General features: G+C 55.0%; 1 protein-coding gene across 2 annotated transcripts in view; it reads right to left on the bottom strand.

Annotated features, from left to right (window-relative positions):
- SDK1 (sidekick cell adhesion molecule 1) overlaps positions 1–19629 on the bottom strand; it is a 735743-nt gene that overhangs the window by 177015 nt on the left and 539099 nt on the right. For both annotated transcript variants that reach the window (XR_001917262.1, XM_018040596.1), the window contains exons 6-7: positions 6373–6484; positions 5588–5778 (exon numbers count right to left, since the gene is read on the bottom strand). Coding sequence is in view for 1 of the 2 variants with exons in the window: in XM_018040596.1 (XP_017896085.1) it covers positions 5588–5778; positions 6373–6484 (303 nt within the window). In the remaining variant the exon portion in view is untranslated. The remainder of the gene's footprint in view (positions 1–5587; positions 5779–6372; positions 6485–19629) is intronic.

The raw sequence follows: 19629 nt of genomic DNA on the forward strand, positions 1-19629 counted from the left end.
TCTTGAGGGTCTCCCGAGAGGAGTCACATTTTGACGGTAAAACCCCACACGTACGATGCTCAGCACCCATGGGACCATATGCCCAGAGGTGCAGACTGCAGGTGCTGACTGGCACGCTGAGTGGTGTCCTGGGGCTGCCCTCCCGGCTCTGCAGTGTCCGGGGCTCCCAGACGCCGGGGAGCAGCCCGCCTGGGCTCAGAGGCGAGGGGCCGTGATCACACAGTGGCCCGCGGCTGGCCCAGGCTGGCCACAGGCCTGGCTCTAGGGCTGCAGGTGCCTGGCCAGGCCTCTCTGCTCCGAGCGCAGTCGCCCCTGCCTGGCCAGCGCCCTGGCACCCGGCTCCGCGTGCTCTGTGACCCCGAGGCTCCCTGGGCACGTCTGGGAGAGCGGCCTCCAGAGCTGGCTGAGCGTGTCTCCTCTGCTGCTGAACCCCAGGCAGGGTTCAGAGGCCGAATCCAGGGAGGCCAGGTCTGCTCGCTCATTCCCTGATTCTCCTGCCTTTTCCAGAAAGCCTTCCAGGTGGCTGAACACGTAGGGCTGCCGCAGGCCTCAGAGCCTCCCGGCTTCCAACGGTCATCCCACCGTGCCCCGCCTCTGCCCGTTATCTCCCCGCCCCATCCTCCAGAAGCCCTGCAGCGCTTGGAAGACTCTCCTCTCCACCCTCAGCTACTTGTCAGCTATGAGGAGAACAGGCAGGGAGAGTACAGGGCACATCACCCAAGAGACGCTGAGGTGCCTGGCGGGGAGAGTCTGCTGTGGACGAGGCAGCCTCGCCGTGGACTTCTCGGGGCCAGTGCGTGCCCTAGCTCATCGGCAACAGCCCTGTTGCAGAAAGGGCGCCCTGCCAATGAAGGCTCGCACGCGACCTCTAAAAGCGGTCAGCCGCAGCCCGCAAAACTGGGGACTGAAACTAAACTGTCCTCTCTTCTGAAGCCGTATGCAGACATCAGGAAAACGTTCCTGTCCCGTGGACACGGTGAGTTAGGCAGGCCGTGCAGATGGTCCCCGACCTCTGCCAGGGGCCACAGGCAGAGGGCCTGACCTTCCAATCAGCAGAAGCTCCTCAGAGCTGGAGGCAGGGATGCCCCCGGGGAGCGCCCCGTGAGGAGCCCTCCGGCTCTCCCGCCCCTGACGCCGGGCTTCGGCTTTTCCCCTCCCTGCACCCCTCGGCCTGAGCTGCAGGGCCCGTCCTGAGCAGGGCTTACTGCACGGCCCCGAGACACCCCCTCAGCCATCCTTCCCCCACCCCACCTCCAGAGCCACCGTCTCAGGAAGCGGCAGAGCCCAGGGTGGGCCCTTGACTCGCCACCATCATCCACACGCTGGTGCCTCTGTCCACTGGGGTGGGAAGGACGCCCCCCAAAGGTGTCCACCCCCAGTCAGCGGTGCCCGAGAACAGGCTACACCGCATGGCAGCGGGGGCTCTGCTGACGTCATTGAGGTCATCGATCTAAAAATGGGGAGACGTTAGACCCGCTGGGTGGACCCATCCTCATCACAGGAACCCTTAAAAGCAGAGAACCTTCTCTGGCTGGAAGCGAGAGGGACGGCAGGAGGGGAGATCAGAGGTCTGCGGTGTGAGGACCCGGCCTGCTGCTGACTCTGAAGACGGAGGTGGCTGCGGCCAGGGATGCTGGCTGCCTCCAGAATCCAAGAATGACCCTCCAACAGCTCAGAAGGAAACAAGGTCCAGCTCCACAGCCTCGTGAACTGAATCTGCCAGCTCCTGGGCAAGCCGGGAGGTGGACCCTCTCAGAGCTTCCGGACACAGCCCAGCCCAGCGCGGCCTTGGCTGCAGCCTTCGGAGGCCGGGAACTGGGAAGCGACACGTCTGTGTTAGTTTAAGGTGTTGAGTTTGTGATCCTTTCTCACCTGAGCAACACAGGGGCCGCCCACTCGCCCTAGTTCCTCCGCAGGGAATGTCCTACTCAAGGCACTTCGCTGGAAAATTCAGGCTCGATCTGCAGGCCAGACCTGCTCCTTGTGCAGAGCCTCCCTGACCTCTGCGGGCTGTGTCTACCCCCTCACCTCGGCCACGTGCCCTGGGGGCCGATGACCTACATCTCTGTGCTGTACAGACGGTTGTCTTCCTGCCACGCTGGTGCTGCTTCAAGGAAGAATGCGTCATCTCTGTGTTTTTTGGACTTCATATAATTTCCGAGAAGACACTTAGAAACCCCCTACCTGAGGAGATAGAGAGGAGATGATCACAGGCCTCAGGAGCCTAACACTCCTTTAGGGATGGACATGCATCTTCCTGGTCTCCAAGTTCCCCCTCCTCCCCACCAGGCCACACAGTGCTGGACAAACATGCTCCTGGGGGGTTAACTCCAGCAATTCCAACCTGTCACACGGCAGGCGCCCTGGCCCCTCGCACTGGACACCCAGGCCACAGATAGCTGGAGCACTGACCCCACGCACTGGACACCCTGACCCCAGACAGCAGGCACCCAGGCCCCAGACAGTGGGCACCCTGACCCCACACACTGAACACCCTGACCCCAGACAGTGGGTACCCAGGCCCCAGACAGCGGGCACCCAGGCCCCAGACAGTGGGCACCCTGACCCCACACACTGAACACCCTGACCCCAGACAGTGGGTACCCAGGCCCCAGACAGCGGGCACCCAGGCCCCAGACAGTGGGCACCCTGACCCCACACACTGAACGCCCTGACCCCAGACAGCGGGCACCCAGGCCCCAGACAGCTGGAACACTGACCCCAGACAGTGGGCACCCTGACCCCACACACTGAACACCTTGACCCCAGACAGTGGGTACCCAGGCCCCAGACAGCTGGAGCACTGACCCTAGACAGTGGGCACCCTGACCCCACACACTGAACACCTTGACCCCAGACAGTAGGCACCCAGGCCCCAGACAGCAGGAGCACAGACCCCACACACTGAACACCCTGACCCCAGACAGCGGGCACCCAGGCCCCAGACATTGGACACCCTGACACCCAGACAGCGGGCATCCAGGCCCCAGACAGTGGACACCCTGACAACACACACTGAACACCCTGACACCCAGATAGCGGGCACCCAGGCCCCAGACAGTGGGCACCCTGACCCCACACACTGAACGCCCTGACCCCAGAGAGCGGGCACCCAGGCCCCAGACACTGGACACCCTGACCCCAGACAGTAGGCACCCAGGCCCCAGACAGTGGGCACCCTGACCCCACACACTGAACGCCCTGACCCCAGACAGTGGGAGCATTGATCCCACACACTGGACACCCTGACCCCAGACAGCAGGCACCCAGGCCCAGACAGCGGGAGCATTGACCCCACACACTGGACACCCTGACACCCAGACAGCGGGCACCCAGGGTCCCCTGACCCCACACACTGGACACCCTGACACCCAGACAGCGGGCACAAAAGGAAATGGACCCTGCGGCAGGGCGGGTGGAGGAGAACGCGGATCGCCAAGCCCAGGAGGTCACCTTCCCCAGGAAAGCCGCGCCCACGACGCTGCTGCAGTCAGACCCCATGTTCCTGCTTAAACCTCAGATGTGAAGCAGCCCAGGGGAGGAGCTGGCGGGCGGGGTGCGCAGCCACAGCTCGCCTGTCTGGTCTCACTGGTATGAAACAGAGCAACAGGGAGCCAGCCTGGGCCTGCTCCCTTTCATCGGCATGTTCATGGAGACGGCTGGCCACACGGTTCCCCCCCGTGACAGCGCCACAGAGCCGGGCCCCGTGTTTCTCGAGGACCCCTCCCTCCACCGTCTCGGGGCTCGGGGCTGTAATCTCCCGAATCACTCTGAACTAGCTCTTCAGGGCCTTCCCAGGACTCAACCACAAAATCCCACCTGTCACAGCAAATTCTTATGAATAAAGTGGATTTAAATCAACACCATAGAGATGCAAGTGTGTCCCTGTATCTTAAAAGCTGGAATACGGAGAGGTGGCAACTCGGAGAGCACAGTAACAATCTGCTCTGGGATCCAGATGGAAACGCAGAACCAAGTGCCCGCGACTGATTCAAATATTTTAAAAGGGAGTTACGATGGAAACAAATGTTCTAGTTCACAGGGAGATAAATTTCTTCTCTTGTTTAAATACTTTGGCCATCTGATGCAAAGAGCCAACTCATCAGAAAAGACCCCGATGCTGGGAAATACTGAAGGCAGGAGCAGAAGGGGACAACAGAGGATGAGACGGTTGGACGGCATCACCGACTCCATGGACATGAGTTCGCGAGTGCTCTGGGAGACAGTGACGGACAGGGAGGCCTGGCGTGCAGTCCATGGGGTCGCAAAGGGTCGTATGTGACTGAGTGACTGAACAATGACAACAGCAACCGTTCTAACACGATGCAGCCCCGTCTGCTGGAGGCTTAAACGCCGCAGACCCTAACTTGGGCTCTACCTGCGACGTGCTGCGTTCACACAGCTGGAGGTCACCCCCGGAAGAAGGGTCCCCCTCGGGAAACGGGGTGCAGGATGGACCGCTGTGAAGTGTGGATGAGGAAGGCGGCAGGGAGCCGGCCCGGCCCCCTGGTGCGGAATCTGACTCGCCTGCCGCGCCGACGCTTTACAGTTCGTGAGTGCCTCTCAGAGCGGCGGGCAGGCTCGCGTCACATGCATTTGACAGTCATTCTCGGGCCCTAGAACCACTTCCTCGTGACTGCAAGGAACGTGGCACGGACTTCCTGTTATGCAGCATTTCTTCACAGTTGTTAATGTCTTGTGAAGACACAGGATTCTGTCCTTTCTTAGTTTGCAAAGAGGCAGACTGCAGGGTCTGTGATTAATGCGTGAGAAGTGACTGCTCTCAGAGGCTTTCTGCTCCTGAGAGCCTTCCCTTCCCGTTCTCACCCGCCTTATCTTCTGAGGGAAGCAGGGGCTGTCCCACCTGGGCTGACCCCGCGGGCACCGCTCATTGGCAGCGGCCACCACTCCTGGACAGGCCACTGAGATGGTGATCATAGCCATTGCGGGTCCTAACAGGGGCTTAAAACACGCGAGAACTACGGGCCCTGCCTCGTGATACAGTGCAATCTTTTCATAACCTGAAAACAGACGGAGGATCCCCTTAGTCGGCGTACCATGCACACCTCCTAAGCACCAGCATTTCCCAGGGGTTAGAGCAGCCGGACCATGCCTAATTGTCTCGGTTTCAGGATGACATGTGGTCCTAGGACACCTCTCTGCTCTCACTTTTCAGTTTAACAAAAGGGAACATTCAAGACTCTTTGACTTTCTTCTGGGTCAGAAAGTAAAAAATATAATGGTAACAGATTAATCTCTGAACACTGATCAGAACAGACAAATAAGAGTTATAGAAAAGCCTCGTGGCAGAAAGACCAGCATCCGAAGGCGATAAATATGCCAAAGATCTTGACACTCTATTTCCCAAGCTTTACGATTCAAAGTTTTCAGAACATTTCTCGGAAGTATTCAGAACATCAACTCTTCGGATTGAATGCGTTGATGTTCTTGGGAAAGAACAGGCTGAATCTGGGAGGCAAACTTCACCTCCATGTGCTGAGTTAAAAATAAAGTGAGTGGAATACGGGAGTTAACGATGCTGTTTTCCCAGGCTGAGGTGTGGGGCCACTCCCCATCTGAGCCTTACCTATGATAGATAGGAAGGCTTTGGCTCTGGCGGGCTCAAAAGTGCTGCCAGGCAGGGCTGCCTCACAGACGTACATCCCAGTGTCTGAGGAGGTCGGGTTGCTGATGGTGAGGCGCCTCCCGAAGCTGTGGAGCCCACTGGTGACCCTCATTCCGTTTCTCTTCCAGGTCACACTCAGCTCCTCGACGGGCCTGTGGAAACGAGGGGTGTTAGTGACGGTAACTGTGGATTGCGTAGGTGGCAATAATCATTCTACCAGGAACCATGGTGGGCTGAACAATGGACAGTTAAAAATCCATCCAGACACAGCTCTGCTCCCTTACGGCACCCGCGGATGATACATTCTGCTCAAGGGCTGCTGAGCAAGGATAGCTAATTGCAGCAGCAATGGACCATAAGTGCTAACGGTTCCACTGGCTCCGGAAAAGAACGTGAAATAAGCGCTGCTGGGGGGCACGCTACACGGGAGGCCTGATCCCAGGCACTCGAGTGTGGGGCGGCCACTGACTGGGTGGAGAGCACCTAGGACGACAGAAGAAGGGGTCAACGCTTTCCTTTGCTCCCCTCTGCCCCTCTGCTCCTCAGCCAGAATCTCAGAGGACACTCTCCGCCTAACCCACAGTGAAAGCGCCGACTTCTAGTATAAACGTTGCATCCAATATGGACGCTGCAGAACAGGCCTGGGCAAGGTCCGTGCGATCTTCCCTGATGCGCTGTGCCCGCGGCCGGGCCGCTGTTGCTGGGGGAGCGGGCCACGCCCGGCAGGCGGGGGGCCAGCTGCGTACCTGGCGCTGGCGATGCACTCCAAGGTGGTCTCGCTGGACCCGGCCACCACACTCCTGTTGCTCGGGGGGACCACGATGACGGGGGCCATGGCTTCAGGCGTGCCAGCGTCTCCTGTGGCAGAGAAAGCGAAGCCATGAAGGGGGCCTCTGGAGCACAGACGGGGCGCCAACGGGAATGTGGTGTGAAGGGGGCACAGACGTGAACCTCATCGAGCCGCTCCCACAGGACAGCCAGCACCTCTGGGCCCGACCCAGCCCCAAGGAGCCCTTCCTGGGGTCCCGGTCAGGCGGTTTTGACCACAGGAGCCGGGGTTGGAGCCCACAGCCCATGAGCACATGTCCTGCCCAGAAGCCCCAGAAACTGAGAGCTCTCGCTGCCCCTCTGCCCAGCGTGCTCATGACGGCCTTCACACGGTCAAGCATGTTCCACTGCTGACCTTATTTATCAGTTAAAGACTTTGCTGATTGAGGTACCTGGTCTAGCCACTACTTTCAAATCCATCCAATTCCACAACTATTTCATGGGTCAGGCCCTCTCATGGGTATGTGTGTGGTTGGGAAGTGGCCACTCTCTTATGTGGGCCTGAATGTGACCCTGGAGCAAACACATCCCATGAACCAAGCACTCAGTGCAATCCTTTCTGTCTGAAGTGTAAACACCCTGACTCCATCTCCGTTGTGTGAGTATCAGGCTATAAATAATTCAGCTCATCCCTCTGGTGACAAGGGAGAAAAAAACACGAGATGGTTTTGCAACTCTTTTCTCAAATATGTGTAATATCAAAATTAAACTACGCACAGTGCGCATTACTACTGTTTATCCAGGGAAAACGAAGACTGAGCAAACACTTCGAGAACAGGAATTTCAATAAAGGTGGAGACAGATGAGACTGGAAACAAAAAATAAGTGGACGTCATGGCAAACGCAAAATGCTTCCCAGAGGACCTGAGGCTGCAGAGACGCGCCCCCCGTGCGAGTGGCTGAGGGGCTCCCTGGTCGGTTCCACCGCGGGCAGTGCGGTCAGGGCCGTGGAGAGAGGAGAGGCGAGGAAAGAGGACCGCCCTCTAGTCACAGCCCCACAGCGCTGAGTCCCCCTCTCACTGACTCACCGGGACAAGATGTTGGAGTGAAACGTTCGTGTGAATTAAAACAAACAAAAAAGCTTGCTGCAGGCAGAACCACCAAATCAATTTTCAACCTTCATATTGACTATGCTAACGGGAGGCTGCTCCCTGGACCCTCAGGCCTCCTGGAAAGCCCCAGGCAGCCTGCCCCTCCCCACAGCTGGCGCCCTGGGCGGGTGGCACCGCGGGGCCCGCGGGGCTGCTGGTCAGATCTCCGCGTACAGACAGCGTTCGCGACAAAGGACAGGGCTTGGGAACGCGGGTCACATGAGCAGCCTGCCTGTCATCTGTGAAAGTCGCTGATGAGGAGAAACAACCCAAGGAGCTAATATTTGCACACAGTCGCGTGACGTGAAGGAGAGCGGCAGGGCGCGGGGAGGTCGCCGAGCAAGGTGCTAATGTGGCCTTAATCACCGCTGGCCGGGCGCCCGAGACGGTGCCTGTGCTCAGCACTTGTCCCGCCAGCCCGGGGGGACGGTCCCCAGAGACTGGCCCCCGACTGCCCACCAGGTCGGTGGGCCAGCGGCCAGCCCACAGCCCCTGGGGACGGGCGAACTGGACACAGCCGGTACCCCCAGGAGGGGAAAGGAGGAAGCTGCTGGTAACGGGGATTCATATGGGATGGGGACTTCTGTTCATGTGGCTCTCACTGCCCCGGCGATGAAAGGAGCTCAAGGCCCCTCAGCTGTTGGGTCGGCAGGACAGGTCGCGTGAGCAGCTGCACTGGGGGCTGGGAGGCATCAGCCCATCCTCAAACCTGTGTGAGCACGTGGATTAAACAGGACAGCAAGAGAGACTTAAAGATGGAACAGCCCGCCGCACCCCGGAAATGTGAACTGTGTGCCTGTCGACGGGCAGCCTGGCTTCCGTCGGGCGGGGAGCTCAGGGCTGCTCCCAGAGGCCCTCGAACCCCAGCGTGCAGAGGTCTTCCTTGGGAGCCGCTCCCTCTCAGAAGGAAGTGGCTCCTCTCCTATCTGTCTGTCGGCCCCGCCGTCCATCTGCTTTACCTGCTGAGCACTCTGCGCACAGTGGGAGGTAGGGAGCAGACTGTTTCAGACAGAAACCACGAACTGACCGGTTTCTAGCTGTGTTGGCAGCAGCCCCGAGGTGGCCGCGTCTGTCCTGGGTGTCCCCGAGCCGAGACCCCTTTCCGCTGCCCCAAGGTCACTATTCCTCCGCCCAGACGTTCTTCTCATCTTTCGTTCCCCAGCGGCTCCTTCTTGTCCCGTGGACCTAAGTCTGCTTCCCGGTGGGCTTCCACTTCCTTTTCAAGTGAGAGGAAGTCACAGAGGTGTGTTTTTAACCCGCCAAGCTGGCATTTCTACCATTTCCCCCCACCCAAATTAAATTCTTAGCAGAAAAGTGCAAAGACTATCTGGGCATTTTAAAAAGAATAAAATGACCTCTTCATTTCTGCTATTCCCACAGTATCTGAGATACAGTAAGTGCTCCACAGATACTCAACGATTGGTTAATTTTTCATAAATATTCTACAATAATGAGTCACTATTACCACTGCCAGGAAAATTACCTTCTCCTCCAGTGTTCTGCATTAAAAAACATGTTTAAAAAACCAGATGCCAGTGTAGTAAGAATTATTTCCAAGAAAAATGAAAACAAAATGGGAAGCGGGAAGAAAAGTGTGTTTCACCAAGTTCCCACACGGCTGCCCAACTCTGCTACATGTTCACATCACAAATGTTGCCCCATTTAATCTAACAACAAGCTAGTAAGATGGCTATCAGCACCCCCTTTTATGCATGAGAAAATTGAGCCCCAAAGTCACGTGACTTCAGATGGCAGAAAATGGGTTTTAAACACGAATGTCTTCATCCTAAGTTCATAATCTTTCTTTTACATGACGCCGCCGCCTCTCAATAAAAACTTTGGTTGTGCTCAGTTAACCAAAAATTACATTAACTGGAACGCTCCTCCCCCTGAGAATTTCCTTAATTCTCACTTCTTCACTGAATGTCTCCCAGGCTGTGCAGGTGGTTGGGAGATGGAGACACAGGCTCAAGAAGAGGGTTTCTGCCGAGGTCAGCAGCAGTGGGCACCAGGCAGCTTCAAAGGCAGAAAGGCAAATGCTTTGTAGTCCCGGGAAGAAAGGCTTCTGGCAGGGGGACCTGGGGCCCCATCTGAGCCGGCTTCCCCCACAGGAAACCCTCAGTCATCAGAGAGGCTGAGTGGAGAGAGCTGTCCAGGTTGCATTTAATTAAAAAGTACATTTAAAGAAGATTGAATCACTCAGACAGGGGGAAAAAAAAAAAAGTTCAAAGTGTACCTGAACTGCTAAGCTGTGGAATTACTGCAGATACAGCAGATGAAGGGCAGACGCCCTGATGCCGGGCAGTCAAGACTGTGCCCTCGGGGGATGGCCTAGTGGGGATGGACGCAAGCCACATCAGCCAGGGAGCCCGCGGGGAGGCGGGAGGTGCTGACCGAGAGTCCGAAGTGGGGAACCAGCCGCAGGCATCCAGACGCAAAGGCTCGGACTCTGGGGACTGGGCGGGGCACAGGAGGGTGCGGGAAGCCAGCCCGGTGACCCCACGAGCCCGTGGGAGACGGCCACGTTTGGACTGGGTGGTGGGGGTGTGACGGGAACTGGGATGTTCTCAAACAGAGCGCATGCAGTGTGGGTGGACTGGGCTGGGCACGACGGTAGGAGCGAGCTGGAAGAGGGCCCTGCCGGGTCAGAGAGGGCAGGGCCAGGTAGAGGCAGTGCGGGCGGTGAGCTGCCTCGGGGGCGGCAGGCCCGTCGGTCTCCAGGCTCGCCGGCAGCCTCTGGCTGTTCCTCCGTGCTTGGTCCCTGCCTCTCTGCTCCCAAGAGAGACATGCACGTGTCTTACCCACACAACCCGCTCTCAGAACAGCTGCCTATTCCTCAAAAAAATAAATAAATAAACAAATAAAATGAAAATGGACTGCCGTACAGCCCAGCAGTCCACTTCAGGGTGTACAGCTGGCCCTTGAGCAACGCTGGGGTTATGGGTGCCAGGCTCTGGCAGGTGAAAATGCCCATGCAAGCCATGGTTGGCCCTCTGTACTCACAGTCCCTTCATATACACGGTCCCATACATGGTCCCTCCCCTCCAGATACAAGGTCCCGCTGTACACACAGTCCCACCGGATACGTGGTCCCTCCAGATACGTGGTCCCTCCAGATATGTGGTCCCACCGGATATGTGGTCCTTCTGTACAAGTGGTTCCACATGTGAGGCTTCAACCAAGATGGGGGGGGGAGGGGTGCCACAAGGATCTCCTGTTGATGAACGCATCCAGAGGCAACACAGCAAGTCCCCAGGCAGCAGCACCTAAAACCAGCAGGAAGCGGCCCCCTCGAGCCAGGGCGGCGGGCTCTCACCACCCGGCAGCGTCCTGGCCTGTGGGGTGTCCACCCCCTGGGATGAGGAGGGCAGGCGTGCTGGTCGTCTTTGCACAAAACAGACGCCTGGGCTGCAGGAGCCCCGCTGTGGGTACTTGTTGAAGGAAGAACTAAGTCTCAGAACACGCTTGGTCATTATTATCAGGGCTTTATTGCTGAAGGGTGGTAACAGCAGTAGCGGCCTCTTATTTCTGGGGCACAGTGCCGGGCACTGTAAGCGTGGCGCTGGGGGGGTTGGGGTTTGACTGCAGAGGTCAGTGACGTCGAGGCGGCTTGGGTTTATGGAGGAAGAGAGTCGAGTCAGCAGAACTAGCAGGTTACTGTGGGGCCGGAAGAGCTGGGGTGGGGAGCGGGCAGCAGGGCACGGCACGCGGCAGGACGTGGTGGGGTGAGTCCCTCCAGGGGACGAGGCAAGGCTGGGGCCAGGCCCCGGGAAGACGGCTAGGCGTTCACCAGGCAGACGAGGGGGCAGAGGCATTTCGGGAACGGAAGGTGGAAACTGGGCTGGCGTGTTTGGAAAACTAAGTGGTTCTTGAAGGTCGAGGGGAAGCTGGGGTCTGTGGGTGGCCTCAGGGGAGGCTGTCCATGGCAGGGGGCCGTCTACAGAGTCTGGGCTTCGTCCAGTAAGGAACTGAAGGACTCGGGGGAGGAAAGCCGCGGTGGAGTCACTAGGAGGCGAAAGGGAGGAGGGCGGGGGGAAGAGGAGGAGAAACTGGGCCTGTGCTCCCGCGGGTTCTGGCGTGAGAGGTCTGGGTGCAGGCGGAGCATGCAGCAGGGTGAAAGCGTAGGAGCCAGGGCGGGCTGGGGCGACGGCATGCGCGTGTGAGGCGGGCGAGAGGGCACTGTGGGGGTCCACGGTGGGTCAATGGCACCAGATGGGGAGGCCGCCCCCCACCCCCCTCCACGGTAAGAGCACGGGGTCAAGACCAGAGGACGGGCCTGGGCCTGGGCCTGGGACGGAGCCCAGTGCCTCCGTCTAGAAGGGCAGGCAGGGCAGCGCACGGGGGCCGGGGCGACAGGCGGCCAGGGCAGTGGAAGAAGGGCAAGAAAGACAGCATGACGCCAGGAGACACAGGCTGTTGTTTCTTCCAAACGGACCGGAGTTCTCCCACAGACAATCAAGGCCATTTCTGCTCAGTTTCTGAAGATGCAGCTTTGCGTCTGCCTGGCGGAACAACTGCTAAGGAATGCGGGGCTATATATATATGAGCAAAAATCCTGACCTCCGCCAAGAAGCCTCTCGCTGTCCACAGAGCTCACCAGACACGCACAGCAGGAGCCCCTCTTCTGTTCAGTTGTGTAGCTCAGCTTCTGCACCCCGGCCACCTCCCACCATTCTCAACTGCTTTCTGGCAATAAAAACACCACTTAATCGGTCAGTTTGTTATGATTCTTAACCTTCTTCCTTGCACAACTAGGTAGATTGGTGCCCTTTTGGGAGATGGGCGAAACAGCTCCGAGCCATTTCACTTAAAGAAAATCGAGTGGCTTTTCTGCTCAGCAATTGCTTTTGCAACCACATGGAGTCTGTCAGCTTTGTCTGCATTACTCAGATGGCCTGGCAAAGGGGTGAAGCGCCTTCCCGCACGCCGAAGCATCTCGCTGTGCGCACCGCAGGGAGCCGGCGTCCTGCGAGCTCGAGTTCTGCAGAGCTGACCCCTCCAGGGCGTGTGGCTTTCAGGAGACGAGGAGACACGTGTGTGTGCGCATGCATGTGCGTGCATGTGTGTGTACCCAGATGCTCAGTCGTGTCCGACTCCTCGCAACCCCATGGACTGTAGCCTGCCGGGCTCCTCTGTCCACGGGATTCTCCAGTAAAGAAAACTGGAGTGGGCTGCCACTTCCTTCTCCAGGGGATCATCCTGACCCAGGAATCAAACCCACATCTCTTGCATCTCCCGCACTGGCGGGCGGACTCTTTACCACTGGTGCCACCTGGGAAGCCCCATATGTGTGCATATATATAATATATATGCTCTCCAAGAACTCATAGAAATTATTATTATTATTTGTTAACATGTACTATAATAAATGGTGTACGTGCAGCAGGCAAACCAGGCCGTTGTCTCGTATTCTAAGAGGTGAGTTTCTCAAGGCAGAACCTGGGCAATTTTAAGATGCACTTTATTCTGAAAACTGAAATAAACAGCATGAATTTTCTCCTGATTGGAAAAATCATATTCACTAAATTGAATGTCCCTCCCACCTGTTACTTTCCCCAGACTCACTTTTTAGTTTCTCCTCACCCAGCCCCGGAACAGGTGAGGGGGCTGTGTAAGTTTCTGGGGTTGCTAATCTGTTGTGTGTGGAGCTAAGAAAGCTTTGCTGTCCTTTCAAACACCGTGTACTCTCTCGACCATTAGCCAGAACCCAGCCACAGCCCTGCAGGCACTGGGCGGTGCAGTGGGGGATGGAGGGGGGCTGTGTGGGGCTGGGGGCGTGTAACGGGGGCACACCCCGTTACGGAAGCACTCCCTGCTCCCTCCGGATGAGTCTATACCAGCCGGCTCAGTTCTTCCTGTCTACTGTCCAACGGTAGGAAGAGAGAAAAATGGGAGGACACACAGCAGTACGCCCCATTTACACTGTTATCTTTACATGCACTTCCATTGTTATCTCAAGACACTTCTGGACTTTCTATTGACGAGAGGCGATAGATAAAGTGATATGACAGCTTGGCAAACAACCAGCCCTTTCTTTTCTTCTTGTTTACAACGTCCTTGAGAACTTGCACATTTGGGAATGAATGGAACGTTACCAGGAATGTATTTTCATCGGCTTTTTACTAGGCAGAGAAAAATGAAGGTGTGAAAGGCAGCCCTGCAGTAGGCTTATTCATTTATTTATTTATTTTGGGATAAGCGCAAAACAGTAACCGGAGAGCTGGAGTGTGGATTTAGCATCCGCGTGGTTGGACACCAGAGTGACCCACATTTCCAGGGACAACAGCTGATAACCTGCTTCTCATTTAAGTATATAAATGCAAAGCCTACTGCTTAATTGGAGAAGGAAATGGCAACCCACTCCAGTATCCTTGCCTGGAGAATCCCATGGACAGAGGAGCTTGGTGGGCTACAGTCCACGGGTCGCAAAGAGTCGGACACGACTGAGTGACTTCACTTCACTTTCACTGCTTAATAGGCTTCCCAGGTGGCGCCAGTGGTAAAGAATCTGTCTGCCAAAGCAGAAGACAAGTGACGTGGGTCAGATCCCTGGGTCAGGAAGCTCCCCTGGAGCAGGGCCGGGGAACCCACTCCAGTGTTCCCATGGAGAATCCCATGGCCAGGGGAGCCTGGTGGGCTCCCGTCCATAGACACGACGGCAGGGCCCCAGCGTGCACTCGCTGCTCAATAGTAGAAGAAGCACTGTTGGTTTAGTCGCCCACAGCCCGTCAGGCCCCCCGTCCCTGGGACTTCCACTGGAGAGGTTTGCTACGCCCTTTTCCAGTGGATCTTCCCAACTCAGGGATCGAACCCAGGTCTCCTGCACTAGCAGGTGGATTCTTTAACACTGAGCCACCAGCAAAGCCCGAAAGAAGCCCATCCGCATGCAGCTCGGTGGCTAGAGGAGTAAGAGGCTATTTTCCGTGGGCTTAGCTCCATTTCCCAGATGGTGCTCTGAAATTATGCAGGGTGTCCCTAGGAGCAGTGGTAGGCCGCTGTTAGCCTCTATGAGGCTTGAATAATCTTGTCAAACATGCAACCTGGGCGTGGAGCCGACCGGGGCAGTTGATCCCCATATAAGGCTATTAGCAAGGATGATGGGGAGCCACAGGGCCCTTTGGGGGGCCTTCTGAAGCCTTGGCCTCTCCCACCACCCTCACCCCCAGAGCTGGAGGGGCTCCAAGGAAAAAGATTTTCTTAGAGTTCATACGAGACCCAAAGCACTTAGAGGCTGGTAGACCTCCAGGAAGAGCACCACAGCATTGGGCGACCCCCAGAGGAGGAATCAGACCCACAGGGGATTTCTGTAATGACCATGAGCGTGCTGTCTGGGTTAGGAGCAACACCAACAGGGCCTGTCCCTGGGGGCTGGGAGCTCTGACGGGGACGGGCCGGCCCTCCCTGCCACGTTCATCCCTGGGCTCCCACACCAGGGCACCCTCCGTGAGCTGCACCAGTCTGTCTGTCTCTCCCCACGAGAGCACGGCCGGGAGCACAGGCACTGCCCCAGCCACTCTCTCAGCAGCCGGTGCCCAGCGGTGTCCAGTAGGCATCTGCTGACTGAACAGAGAGCAGGGCTCAGTTTCCCTGGCTCATCGGCCACATGCCAGGCGCTCTCTGAATCATCCCAGAGCCACCCGCACCCCCAACCTGAGTGCCATGCCCCCCAACAACCCTCCCCATTCCTGCCCCGCCTGCTGCACGGCTGCCTCCTGAACCCCCAACCATCTGCTGAGGTCAGGGAGCACGTCACCTCCTCCAGGAAGGCTTTCCGGGTTTCCCTCCCCAGGGTGGTGGGTTCACTGAGGCACCCACAAGGGTGTCTCTCCCTTCTCTGCCTCCTGTGCCCACACGTCCGAGGGTCACCTCTCAGTAAACACCTGCACCCACATCTTCCCTGAGTGCACACGCTCTGCTTCTGGGGAGCAGTGAGACGAATGCGTGCGTCCTTCAGAGGAGGGCATCTGTGAGGGCGCACGGCTGCCCTGCCCCATCAACGCCTGAAGGTGTGCGACCCACATATGCCTCTGTCCTCCTCAGAGCCCCTAGAGCCCCTGGCAAACAGTGCCTAACAGGTGCTTGCCAAACGGAATCTGACTTTACAGTTTCCAAAGCAATATCAATATCCATTCCTAAGACAATCAAATCTCACCCCAGGCCAGCATCCGGCATGTAAGTTCTCAGAGAGAAGCACAGCTCTGCTCCTTGGATGTGCTTATGACTCTCGGCCAGGCTCAGATCCTGCTAAAATATCAGCTGTCCTTTACATAGCACGATTCACAAACAGAATCTGTAACTAGAAAAGTGTCTGTGACAGATAAAACCCAGAACAAAGAAATGCAATCCTGAGTCCCTGGAGAAAACAGAAGATTATCTTAACAAACGCTGTAAGCACGTGAAAGAAAAACGGGGATAAATAAGAGAGAAAGGGGTCATGGTATGCTCACAGAATGTTTTCTGGAAAAATCACAACCATGCCCCCTCCCCCCCGCCACACTAAAATACAATGAGGATCTTTAGAGAACCAGACTAAATTGAAGTTATTTTCCCTTGCTACAGATACCACTGTTCAACTCACAGACTAGAAATTATGGCAATTGAAGCTCAAGGTAAATTCATTGGCTAGTTATACAGACGCCTGCCCGGGAAGCTGTGCTGCTGGTGAACACTCCCCGGGCTGTTACTTTTTGAAGACTTCGCTTGATTGGAAGGACATAACACGGAAAGCATTATATTTTATGCCTCCCCCCAGCCACGTGAAAACATCAAGAACTGAGGGGCCAATATTTTGAGAAACAGGTTTCTCAAGGTCTCAGCTCCTTCCCGGAAGGGGCACCCCACAGACCAACAGATGACCCTCTTTTCATTTTTCTGTATGAGACTAATGTCCTAAATAAAACCAGAGCTTCTCAAATTAGAAATCCAAAAACCAATAAAACCTCTCATTTACATATTTAGTGTTTCATAAAACTGAGATGCCGCGAGGTGGTTCCGCCCAGAATTGAAGGAACACTTCATCAATCATGTGGGGTTTCCTTATGCACTCCCACCTTAAACGCTAATGTTCATACAAACGTACTGAAGAACACTTCCTCTGCGGTGTTCTTTGGTAGTCAAGTTCTTATTTATTTCATCTCAGAAGAGAGCAAACTCAGAGGCAGAATGCCTTGTAGGCTCTCTATCCACCAGCGTAGAGCAACTGTGAGCGCTGAAAGCTCCAAAACAATGAAGAGTAAGTAAATGGTTTAATGAGCAGCTGTGTCCATCAGCCATATTCATTCCAAGCTGATTCTGGGAATAGAGCCGTGTTCTGTCTTCTGACAGTAGGATCAAGGAGCAGTTCTCTCTGGAGGATGGAGGGAGGGCTTTAACCCAGCTCATCTCCGGGTGGGCCAGGCGGGGCTGTGCCCTCCACCTACGAGTGTGGCTGACTGCTTGCCCTGCACCAGGGCAGGTTCTGGGCTCAGCCTCTTTGGAGAGTCATCATCCTGAGTGAGGATGAGATGGTTGGATGGCAACACCTATTCGGTGGACAGGAATCTGAGCAGACTCTGGGGGAGCCCATGGGATGCAGCGGTCCACGGAGCTGCAAAGAGTCCGCCACGACTTAGCGGCTGGACAGCAGCAGCAGCGCCTGAGCGGGGGCCCTGACCCCACGGGGAGCCAGGAAGCAGGCTAGAGAGCAACATCACGCTTGGTTGGAGGACACAGGCGAGACGGGATTGAGGCCTCGGCTTTTCCTTAGTCTTCCTCTCTCTTCTGCTCCTGCGTGTGCTCTCTCTCCCCTGTCTACCTCTGGGGATTAGATGGGGCATCGTCCTTGATGAGGACCACAGCAAGCACGACCGCAGAATGAGCCGGGGCACGGAGGCTTTGATGGTGAAGGATGAGCACTCACGACTGCGGAGGAGTGCCCCCTCTGTTTTCCCATCTCGTTTCTTTTTTGTTAGACTTGCTGTATCAGAATTACCCTTGGGTGTCACAACAGACATACAAACAAATCAGGAAATCCTAAGAGAAGAAAATATTTCTTTCTCTGTATGCCCTAGCTTCCCTTAAATGAATGAAGTCAGTCCCATGGTGCAAGAATAGAGTACTCAGCTAGAACAAGACATTTTCCGATATGACCCAAGGTTATCTATTTAAACCAACTGGTTCTCCACTCAATCTGCTAGGAAGCAAGGATTCTTTTTTTTTTTTTTTCCTTTTTTATGTCAACACAATCTCATTTATATTTTGGTCTAAAATCAGCACCGAGAATAAATCTAAGGTTGATGACAGAAAGAGGGAGAGTGCATAAAACGGAAGCTGTGCATATAAAGAACTAAGCGTACAGAACACAGCCAGGATCCCGCTGAAGACATATACTGGCAAACAGATGATCACAAGCCTTATGAGGGGAGTGCACTGCTGGTGGAAACCTAAGAAGTCTGTTCACATAAACTGGAAGGCGGATGAATGAAAAATAAAGTCCTAAACCCATTTATGTGATTGTTCAAATATATCAGGGAAGAATTTGGTCAGTGCGGGCCTATTTAACATGCTGAAGGTCGATGATTACTCAGCAAATCTGGGCGGTGCAAACTATCAGCTCAAACAGATGAGCCCCGAGAGTGCTCCTGCTGTAGTTTTAAGACAGTGAGGGTGCTCCGCTTTCTGTGTGACAGCATGAATAACAGATTTATAGAGAATTTATAGGAAATCTAAAAGTAATTATGGCAAATCGCTAAATGACAGGCACTGCCACCAAACCTCTCCCACAGCTTCCAATAAGAGGATGCCGTCTATTTGTTTAAAAATTTGACTTGGTCTCTGTTCAGTCCATGGAATGACTTGCTTACAGGCAGTGAAATGCCCCACAAGCCCCCGAGTGGGGGACAGAAAGGGGCTGGAGCAGGGTGAAGCTCTTTTTCAGCCGCACGGGATCAATCAGCATGTGGACATGGGCAGAGCTCCGGGGGCAGGCACCGGGAGCCTGAGGAGTGTGGAATCTGCCCCGCGTGTTCTGCAAGGACGTGAGGCAAGGATTCCCCCAAAACAGTTCCCCCAAGGTGAGAGGCGGCTCTCTCAGATGACATATGCTCCCTTTATTTCTTCATTCTGAAAATTAAGGACTGTTTGGGAAAAACATTTTAGCCTAAAATAACCCTCATCGAAACATATGGTGGTTACCTGACAAGAATCAGAAAAGAGGTAGAAATTTAACATAGGTTTAGCAATTATTCTCTGGGGGTACGACCTCCTACTTACTGGTTATTATTATGAAAAGGGCTTTTAAATATCATTTCGAAAAGAAAAATACTAAGGAAGTGCATCCACACTGTTTGCTGCTACCCAGCAGCAAAAAAAACGATGAGGAAGCTCTTTATAGACTGACATAGAAAGACCTCTAAGACGATCTGATAAATGAACAGAGCAAATACTGAAAAGCAAGTATGGCATGTTCCTTTTCAGGCAGAAGAAAGGGGAAATAAGACTATACATGCATATTTGCTTCTATTTACATTAAAAATGATGGAACAAAAGTTAAAAATAATTCAGTAAGACAGATGCAGGAATCATTTTTTTTTCTTTTACAACTAGGCTTTTCTAAGAAATAGCTATAGATAAGACCTTCTAAATGATGTTAAAAATACAAGTGAAATACATTCATAAGTATATTTTTTTCTTCTAAGGCTGGTACAAAATTTATTTTCCTCAGAGTGTCTTTTCTGGTTAATTAATTTCAACCCCCTCACTAATTAGCTTAATTTGACATCAATACTTTCAGTTTGCAAAACACTGAAAAACAACATGCAGTTTTACAACCGTTCTTAAGACCTTTTTATTTATCTCTTCTAAGCTTCTTCTGAAGCCTTCATGTGCACACAAGTCATCTGGGAACCTGTTCAAGGGCAGATTCTAAACCAGCGGGTCTGGGTGGATGAGCCGAGACTCCCCACTGCTCAGCTCTCGAGGAAGCCTGTCCTGTGGGCCATGCCCTGGCAGCAGGGCTCCCCCTCCTTAGAGGGGAAAGATCATGCTTCTCAGCACACAGTGAGTTTTCAACACGTATCAACCAATCACTGCTCCTCAGAGTGGAGC

This window comes from Capra hircus, chromosome 25 (genome assembly GCF_001704415.2).
Source record: "Capra hircus breed San Clemente chromosome 25, ASM170441v1, whole genome shotgun sequence".
Lineage (NCBI taxonomy): Eukaryota > Metazoa > Chordata > Mammalia > Artiodactyla > Bovidae > Capra > Capra hircus.